The sequence below is a fragment of the Nicotiana sylvestris genome, chromosome 10, assembly GCF_000393655.2.
Source record: "Nicotiana sylvestris chromosome 10, ASM39365v2, whole genome shotgun sequence".
NCBI classification, from domain to species: Eukaryota; Viridiplantae; Streptophyta; class Magnoliopsida; order Solanales; family Solanaceae; genus Nicotiana; species Nicotiana sylvestris.
Genome location: NC_091066.1, coordinates 44,667,464 through 44,677,658, shown reverse-complemented (window position 1 = coordinate 44,677,658; position 10,195 = coordinate 44,667,464). Strand labels below are relative to the sequence as shown.

Sequence of the window (10,195 nt, the reverse complement as noted above, 5' to 3'; positions counted from 1 at the left end):
TTATTTTTTGAAAAATTTATGAGTTTCTAGAAATGAAAAATGTTTGGAAGTTGTTGGTATCGGGCCCGTATTTTGGTTTCGGAGTCCGGTACAGGTCTTATATGTGGTTTAAGTCGAGCCTGTGAAAGTTGGTAAGAAACGAAAGTCGTTTGATGTGTTTCGGACCCGTAGTTATAAAAATTGATACATTGAAAGTTTTGAGGTTTTTCTTAGATTTCTATGCTAAATTTGTTGTTAAAGATGTTATTTTAGCGATTTGATCGCACAGATAAGTTCATATGATGTTTTTGAGTTTCAGATAGGTTTTGGAAGTTTTTAAAACTTAAAAAAAGTTGCAGGTTTTCAGTTCTAGTGTGTTGTTCTTCGCGTTCGCAGAAGGACTCTCGCGAACGCGAAGGGTAAGTCAGGCTGAAGGAATTAACCTTCTACGCGAACGCGAGACACAGGATGCGAACTTGAAGCTTTGGGGGTGTTTCCCTTCGCAAACGTGGACCTGCTATCGCGAACACGAAGGCCGTTGGGCCTGGGCAGAGGAGAGGGGTTTTACTCTACCCGAACGCGGCTTCCCGACCGCGAACACGAAGGCTCTGGGGGCTGAAGCTCCGCGAACGCGAGCCTGTTGTCGCGAACGCGATGAAGGTCTGCCAAGTGATTTTAAAACAGAAGCAAAAAACGGGCAGAACCCATTTACTTCACATTTTCGAAATTTGGGAGCATTGAGGTGATTTTCAAAGAGCAATTTCTTCCCCAAAATATTGGTAAATGATTCTAAACCTTTTTCTTTCGATTTCCCATTGCATTTCAACAATTTTCATCCAAAAATCTAGGGTTCTTATGGTAGAAATTAGGAATTTGGGTAGAGTTAGGGCTTTTTGATTAATTGAGATTTAGACCTCGTTTTGGGGTCGGATTTCGAAACTAATTGCATATTTGGGCTCGTGGGTGAATGGACGATCGAGTTTTGGTCCGAACCTTGAGTTTTGACCAAGCGGGCCTAGGGTTAATTTTTAACTTTTTGGGAAAAATGATAGAAAACCTATAATTAAGCATTGGGTATGAATTCTTTAACATTTATTGATGTTGTTAAATCAATTTGGATTAGATACGAGTTGTTTGGAGGCGAATTCTAAAAGAAAAGTGGTGTTTGAGGCTTGAGTTGGCCGTGGAAGTTCGAGGTAAATGTTTGGTCTAACCTTAGCTTGAGGGATTAGGAGTTGTGTCCTGTTTGCTATGTGTTACTTGTTGAGTACGACGTATAGGCATGCTGACGAGTATCTATACGTTGGTGTCAAGCATGACCGTGAGTCTTAAATTGAAATTGTTGTGTTCCTAATAAGTACTACGAATGCCTAAGTTGTTGATTCTCTGTGTTGAGCAAGGATTATGATTGTTCTCGTGGAAATTGCTTATGGTTGGGTATTGGTGCTAGTTGAGGTTCTTTTGTGAAGTTAGATGTTGGAACAAGTTTGGTTATAGCTAATTTACCCTTGCGGGGACGTAGTTACTTATACTGTCGATTTCTTTGCCGGGATAGGGTTGTTTTCTTTATTGTTCCCTTGCCGGGACTCTTTTTGTGATTGGTGTTGAACGTATATGTGGATCGGGTTGCACGCCGCAACAATATTATATTTGGATCGGGTTGCACGCCGCAACAACATTATGTTTGGATCGGGTTGCACGCTGCAACAATAATATAATTGGATCGGGTTGCACGCCGCAACAGTGATAAATGATATGGATCGGGTTGCACGCCGCAACAGTATTTTTGTGATTTAGATTGGGTTGCGCGCCGCAACAATAGATAATAAAAGTGTTTATTGATTGATAACGATTTCCTTATTTTTTTCTGTGAATTTTAAATAGTTCTTTATGTTTTCTCTCAAATTACTGTTGGTAAATGATATTCCCCGCAGCATGTCCCCCTCATATCTTTAATTGTCTATTTCTGTTTACTTTCCGTTATATATGATATAACTGCACAGGTTTATTTGGTAGTCTGGTCCTAGCCTCGTCACTACTTCACCGGGGTTAGGCCAGGAACTTGCCAACACATAGGGTCGGTTGTGTTGATACTATACTCTGCACTGTGTGCAGATCCCGGAGCGACAGCTTTTGGACCGTAGCTTTAGGTGGCTGCCTTCAGTCCAGTCGGAGATTCCAAGGTAGTCCTACAGGCATTCGCAGGCCCCGACGTTCTCCTCTATCTTTATATTCTATTTTCATTTACTTCAGAGACAAATTGTATCTTTCTTTCCAGACAATTATTTGTAGTATTCGTAGATGGTCCGTGATATTATGACACCGGTTCTGGGTAGAGATGTACTTGGTATTGTCGTACTTGTTTTTGGATAAGTTATCAGATTACGTCTTCTGCATGTCTTCATTATTTGTTAATATTTCACGGTTGATCGTATGTTGTTTTAAATTGTTAAAAAGGGCTTAATAAAAGAGTTAGTGAACCTATAATGCTCGGCTTGCCTAGCTTTCATGAGTAGGCGCCATTATGATTCCCGAGGATAGAAAATCCGGGTCGTGACAACATCGTTCAATTTCTCCTCACTTTTAAATTCTTATGTAAAGAAATACGTCTTTTCTGTTTTTCCAAATCACTCGAAATAAAGTTTTTCCTTCGAATAAAGTTTTTCCTGTTGTGTTTACAACTCATCTGCAACTTTCATACATTGTTTTTACCCAGTTATATATAACTACAATATCATACCACTTATATGTCTTTTATATATTTTGTATCTGATTTATACATAGTAAAAACAACTGTCATACAACTAATTATATATTATACAATTTATCTACAACTTTCACACATTATTTCTATCCAGTTATATAACTACAATATCATATCACTCAAATACAATTTGTATACAAATTTTATACAATATGTCTTTTGTATATTTTGTATCTGATTTATACATAGTAAAAATAAATTTCATACAACTAATTATATATTATACTACTTATCTATAACTTATCTACAACTTTCATACATTATTTTTACCCAGTTATATATAACTACAATATCAAACTACTTAAATACATTTTTTATACAAATTTTATACAATATTGTTCAACTTATATATATATAATTTCGTAAACTTTACTACTTTACGAAATTGTAGTAAAGTTGTAGTAAAATTGTAACTTTACTACAATTTCGTAAAGTTTACGAAATATATATATATATATATATATATATATATATATATATATATATATATATATATAACACAGCAGAATACACCCTCAAAATCAAGTCTAATCTTCACCAAAATACCCTCAAAATTGAGATATAAACTCCAAATAATATTTCCAATTATTTGCAACAACACTCAATCCAAACAAATAATGGTTTTTGAAAACCCAAATTCGAATTCAAAGTTTCAAAGCTTTTTAATGGTTGTCAATGGTGGAGAGTCAAACACCTTCAAAATTTATTGATTGACAATTTCAATTTGAACACCAATTGTGCAACATTACTGGAATTTGAACACTAATTGTGCAACACCTTCATCTCTACATTATTGGAATTTCAATAAGCATAGAATTGTTGCTCTCTTTCCCTTTGCTCTAAATTACTGGAATTAGGAATTAAGAGATAGAGATAGAGAGAGAGAGAGAGAGAGAGAGAGAGAGAGAGAGAGGGAGAGAGAATAAGGATGGAAAATAATTGATTCTTAATATAAAGGGATACTCATTTAATTCCTAAAGTGTATATAATTTGTATATAGGATGAAATTAAATTGAAACTTGAATAGGGAGAGTAATAAAATTTTAAATAGTGTATAGAAATGTAAAAATTCCTTTATTCATACCTCGATTAATCCACCGTCTGTCCCGCGCACAAGTATATCTTTTTTTTTTCGAGCTACCATGATTGGAAGGGATGGACTCTCACCAAATATTGTAGCTGACATTTAGTGGCCGTTTGGACATAACAATTGTAAAATTCCAAAAAAAAAGTAAAGTAGTTTTGTGAGTGACTTGAGTGAATTTTGAAAAACGATTTTTTGGAGTTTTTCAAATAATTTCAAAATTCATCTTCAAGTGAAAACTGAAAATTTTATGGCCAACACTAATTTCGAAAAAAATTTAAAAAATTTTGACAAAATTGAAAATTTTTCTCATGTTCAAACGGGCTCTTAAAGTTGCGATCCGGACATCATGACTATAACTTTGGGGCCTATTGTCAAGCAATCATTCCTACATCTAATCTCGAACCTAAAAACAGGCATGCTAGGCTGGGAAGACTCCCCCACGTAGGGTTGATATCGTAGAAGGTGATTCACATTTTTATTTTATTAAACTATTTTTTGTAATATAAAAATCATTCAACTTTGTTAAAGTATCATAGGAATGACTAAATTATTATTTTTTGTAACAAAAAGATCATTCAACTTTGCCTAAGAATCACAACAAGTCACTAAACATAGTTTAGTCACTTTAGTGCAAATAAAAAGAAGTTGAGTGACCCATGAAATCAACCCTCCATGTATGATTATTTCCGTGAAAGATTTTACCATGACAATTACAAGGTGGAGAGTTGTAGCAGTTTTGGAAGGAGGAATGGAACTAGACAGTCATTGATCTAAAAGAGATCTTCCCTCAATCATTCTACTACAATATAGACCTCCAATTGGACCTTTCTCTAAAAGGATGCAAATCATATTACCTCTCTACATAAACAGTAAACAAGTACCTAGTAATTCTTTATCCTCAAGTCACACCAACATTCATAAATACAAAATTTCTTCTTCAAGAATACTGAACCGAACGTCAGCCCAAATAAGTAACTCAAGACTGCTTAGAAGACAAAAATGCACGCGATTTTTTTTTATCAGCATATAAATTATGATCACGGAACACAAAAGAATGACAGAAACCACGCTCCATACTCAAGTCTCAATCCCTTCTGCCTCATGTTATATTATAGTAGTAGTAGTAGTAAAAAGAAGATTTATAACATTAAGAGAATCTAATTTGATCGATTTCGGGAGGTGTATCTAGAGTCAGCTGGCTAAAAAATATCCTGGTATTTGCTATTTCTTCTGTTTCAGCTCCAACGCTAGAGAATCTTACACCTTATCATCAACTTGTGAAGAATCTGATCCATGCTTAACTGAATGGGTTCGACGCTCTTTGCCACCAGGTTTAGACGAGGCATTGCCATACCAGATCATTCCAAAAACTGCTATAATCATGCCAACTACAACTTGTATGTTTAGACCTTCTTTCCCGAAAAACAAAAATCCCAGTATCAAAACGAGGATCGTTTTCATATGGCCAATAACTTGGAATGAAACGGCAGTAAATCTGCCAATGCATATGAACTGACTGAGATTGGTGCCCACAGCTATAGTGCATGAAAGAATTATGAACACCTGCAGAAAAAGAAAAGTGTAAGGGACAGCTACAAATCTCTCATCTTTGTTTGATAGAATGAAAGGTGCATGCATCGACAAGCATACAGAATATTGTTCACATCAGAGAGATGGCATAAATGAACTGTAATCCTGTCATCGCATGAAACGTGTGTTAAACATACATCGGTGGGCACTAAAATCCTAATCTCTTGAAAAGAGAAGTCAACAGAGTAAAGCAAGTTAGGCATGAGATGAACATTTTCTGTATGTTCCACATCAGCTTTATTCAGCACTAGCAAAAACTGAAACCTGTTCGTACAATTCCCCAATTCCCCCCCCCCCCCGAGTTTAAATGAAGCCAGCTCATACAACAATTAACATCAAACAGATACATCCTGAAGTCGTAGTTCATCATTATTGCAGGTTTATGACTAATTTACCGAAGGAAAATAACAAAATATAGATTGATGTATCAGACAAGAAAAACATAGACCTTAGCCTTCTCAAGCTTTCGAATTGCATGAATCCAAGGATTATAAGTAAGAAGTATTTCAAAGCGCATTCCCACCAACATAAGAATCATCTTACAAAATCAACAGCAATTCATGACAAAGAGCAGAGTACTAACAAGAGATGGAAAATTGAAGGCAAAGTGATCAATTCTCTTGTTCGTCAACCAATAATCCACAAACGGGCCTAATATCAGCAAACTTGCAGCCTGAACTGGTGCAGTATGTCCCAGCAGATTGAAAGAACTAAGGGAGTATTTCCTTTGAAGGTAATGAACATACTGCAAACACAAAACCAAGTGCAAATTTCAGTTTTTAACCAAGTGCCATTACATTCAAAAATAGAAGAGCTTCAAGAAAATAGAAAGACTAAGAATTACGTATAAAATATTATTTTCAAATCTAAGTGAAGTACAAAAGTGACGAGTTTTATACAATTACCCACGAAACAAGTTTTCCATTTCTCTTATAATAAAAGAGGGTTAGGTCTTGTTTGATTTCTGGACAAACTTTGCATTAATAATACGTCTGATTTTACTTATCTAAGGAATGGAGAAAATGCCTGACTAGTATCGGGTGTGATTTCCCGTATAAAACTCTAGATCACGAATACAACTCTGCCTTGCTGATACAACCTTTGGTTTCCGATATAAAACTATTCATAAGTAATACCTGCATATCTTATGCAGAGCTCATTAATGTTTTATATCCCCCCCGTTTTTTTTCCATCTCAGAAAAAGGGATACAATGTAGATAAAGTACATGCAGAAAAAATACATCTATAAGACCACCCTAAACACAAAAATGCCTTTAATGCAGGGGACTTATTTTCGTAAATAAGAATAAAAAATTTCAATAAAAAACAAAAATAATTATAATATTCTATAGTAAGAATTTTTACATAATTTTTAAACTAGTAAAAATTTGTACAAGTTAAAGCTAAACTTGAATTTGGTACGTATTATTATTACTGCATGCATCTTTTAGATTATAATCCATGTATAGCAACTTTTTTATGACAGTTGTATCAAACCCAACTTGCATGCAACTCAACTAATCCACTAAGCTGACTGGAGACCACAAGTATATTTTTGGGTAAACCTGCGTGCTAAGACTAGAATATTTTTGCTCATACTAAGTTTTGTAACTGGATTTGTATCTAGGATCTCCGGGTTGTTACTCTTATACCCCCAAACACTCAACCGAACCCTTGGGCCATAATACCTGCATTACTGGTCCGGTAATCAAGTGACACCTTATTGATGGTGCATCTATTCCCTTCATGTTTTGGTGTATTGGTTAAATGATTCAATCAAGCTTTTCAAGATGACATAAGATATTTAATTGCCGAGACAACTTACATACTGTTGCAGTGCAGTGCTCCATACAGCTACAAAGGCAGCAATGAAGCCTTTGGTATTAACACTCACGTCAGTAACTGTGCACACAGCAACACCTAGGAGTACCACAACAATACTCAGCTTTGTGTCCCTTGAATAACGGATCTTGTCAAAGGCAACTTCTAGTAAGCAGGACACAGGGATCATACTCAACTTTGCAATCTGCGAGTGATAATGGAGATTAGTATTTGATTTCCTCAATAGAATCAGAAGAGCAGGTTGAGCATAGAATTACCTGGTAGAATCCCACCGAGTTCCACATTAAACTGATGTTCATCCCAACGATAGAGAAGTTTGCAAACAGTACAAATTTTAGAAGATCTGGAAGGGGTAAATGAGAAGCTTGGATGTATCCGAGCCACCTAAGAACAATAGTCATCAAGGTTGTTGTGGCAAAATGCATCCCGGTTAATGTTGTTGCTGCAAAGATTGTTGTAATCAGAAGCTAGAACAATCATATCACAAAAGGACTGAAAAGAATGTATAGTAATGTTAAATCTTCATTCTCCACCAAGTAAAAGAAACATGTATCAGTTTTAACATGGAAAGTGCCCATATAGCAAAACCCTCTTAGATTCAAGTTTCTCCTAGAGTCTCTTCTTACTGTATATCAGCTAAGTATATTTTGTAAATTTTGAGTTTCAGTTCAAATGTGTTTCCCTTCTGACTTCTTCCTGCCAAATGTACCATCAGACTTGTCATTTTATTGCTTTTCTTTTTTAAAAACAAACGCGTCTAGCTATAACACACTATAGGTCTTAGGGTTTATGCATATTATATTCCATCATTCCATGACATTATATCCTTCAAATTAAAATGAATAGATATAACTAATGCTACTTGAATCTTAACACAAAAGAATGCTGTCTGATATAATGACAAAAATCGCGTAGAAATTTACCAAAGAAAAAGCCATAGTTAGCCATTAAAGCCTTGTTGACAATAATGATTCCAACTGAAGTGACCACATTGAACATCCATGCAGCCACATCACCTGCAGCCTTCTTATCAGCTTTGCTTGCAGGAGCCATTTGCCTTTATCTTTTGCTGCGAGAAACAAGTTTTACCCTCCAAGCAGCAAAAAGAAGCATTCACACTTCCACATCAAAATTTCCAAATCTTCTATTTGCTCTTCCCCACCTAAAATACGTAGAAGAAAACATTATGATCCTAATATATCAGGCAAACGGAACACTTCCCTTCTATAACCCAAAGACATAAATAAGGAAGTGGAGTTAATAATACCATTTCCATAATTGAAATGGTCTAATAAGCTGTAAAAGCAAAATTAGGGTAAAAGAAATACAACAACCAAAGAAAGAAACAATTCCTCATATGATCAAGTACCAAAATAAGCTTTTAGTGAAACTTCAGCAGCAGTAACCTTCATTAATGAAAATACTTTTTTTTTTCCTTTTCCTTAAAACTTCTATTTTTCTAGTCGAAAAGCAGCGTCAGCTAGTAAAAATCACAGCTTCACAGAAAAGATCAATGAATTCTCAAGGATAAAACCCAAATGACCTAAATTAACTCAATCTCTCTATAATTACAACTACATCTCAATCCCAAACTAGTTGGAATCAACTAAAGAGTTTTAAGTTCTATAAATTGACAGTACAACAAATATATACACATTCAGGTCGTTTATTAGGGAATTACAAGTAAATCACTTGATAAGCATTAATTAGAAATCCAGTAAAAATAGTAACTAACCTACTATCACAGGTTAAAATTTACTGAATAATGTTTACCCTGAAAACGTATATAACTTAAATTATTAAGTCTATATGAATCCTCCACAGGTTAAAATTTACTGAATAGTGTTTACCCTGAAAACGTATATAACTTAAATTATTAAGTCTATATGAATCCTCATGATCCATCCCACTCCATTTCGACCGTATAAATCCAACTGCCACAGTAAAAAATCAGATAAAAATCACAAGATAACTAGAATGGCAACATTTGCATCAATCACAAATGCAGATCCACATACTTTTATATGAAAAAAAACATAAACTTCACTTCAAATAAAAGGAGACCTGCACTACTCCATTCTCAGATCTAAATGAAAAAACACCCAAACTGCACTCAATTAATAAAATTCTCACAAAATCATTCAACAGATCTACAAGAATCAATCCATTAACATCACTAACCCCGTCCCCAAATAAATAACTACTGACCCGTCAGATGAATTGAATTCAGATCTTAACTTACGAGCTGGGTTTTATTAGTATGTATTAACAGATTGAACAAAGTTAGATTGTATTTGTGTGTGTAAAAACTAAAAAGTTATGAATTGTGAATGTAAGATGTAAGAAAAATTGAAATGGAGGGATTAAATTGAAGGGAAGAAGAAAGAAGAGAGGGTTACAGAGTATGAGGGAAGATGCTGCTTTATTGGCCCTTGTTCTTGTTTTTGTCAGCAACAATTGACAAATAAGAAGTACAAGTTCAAGAAACAACAACTGTATTAAGTGTATGACATATTGTGTATTGTTACATGTAAATGAAGTGAGAGAGGAGGGTGTCGTGGGATGTACTATTTTCTATGTTGGTCCATGTGCTTCCTTTTTTTTTTTTTTTTGCAATTAATTGTCGCGTCAATCGGAAACAATTTCTCTGTCCTTTTGCATACATCTTAAGGATCCAGACTCCTGTCTATTATGTTAGTCGGACTTTAGGTAAAGCCGAGACCCGGTACCCACACAGAAAAATTAGCGCTTGCTTTAATAAGCACCTCTAGGAAATTGAAACCATATTTTCAATGTCACCTAATTTGTGTTGTAACCACCTATCCCCTTCGCAACATTTTGCACAAGCCCGAACTTTCGGGCCGATTGGCCAAATGGGTCGTCGAGATCAGCGGGTATGATATCGAGTATCAACCCCAAACGACCATCAAGTC

The 10,195-nt window shown here is 35.2% G+C and overlaps 1 protein-coding gene across 2 annotated transcripts; it reads right to left on the bottom strand.

The window, feature by feature from the left end:
- Positions 1-4,816: 4,816 nt before the first annotated feature.
- On the bottom strand, positions 4,817-9,804 carry LOC104248115 (UDP-rhamnose/UDP-galactose transporter 6-like). 2 transcript variants are annotated; one of them, XM_009804303.2, is made up of 6 exons: positions 9,662-9,804; positions 8,186-8,424; positions 7,520-7,704; positions 7,246-7,446; positions 6,004-6,165; positions 4,817-5,393 (listed from the first exon to the last, which is right to left on the bottom strand). In XM_009804303.2, exons 2-6 carry the CDS (start codon positions 8,313-8,315, stop codon positions 5,088-5,090), a joined length of 984 nt encoding a protein of 327 aa, XP_009802605.1. In that variant the 5' UTR covers positions 8,316-8,424; positions 9,662-9,804; the 3' UTR covers positions 4,817-5,087. The 2 variants fall into 2 exon arrangements, with proteins under 2 accessions (XP_009802605.1, XP_009802606.1); XM_009804304.2 differs by having other exon boundaries at positions 9,471-9,678.
- Between the last annotated feature and the right edge of the window lie 391 nt (positions 9,805-10,195).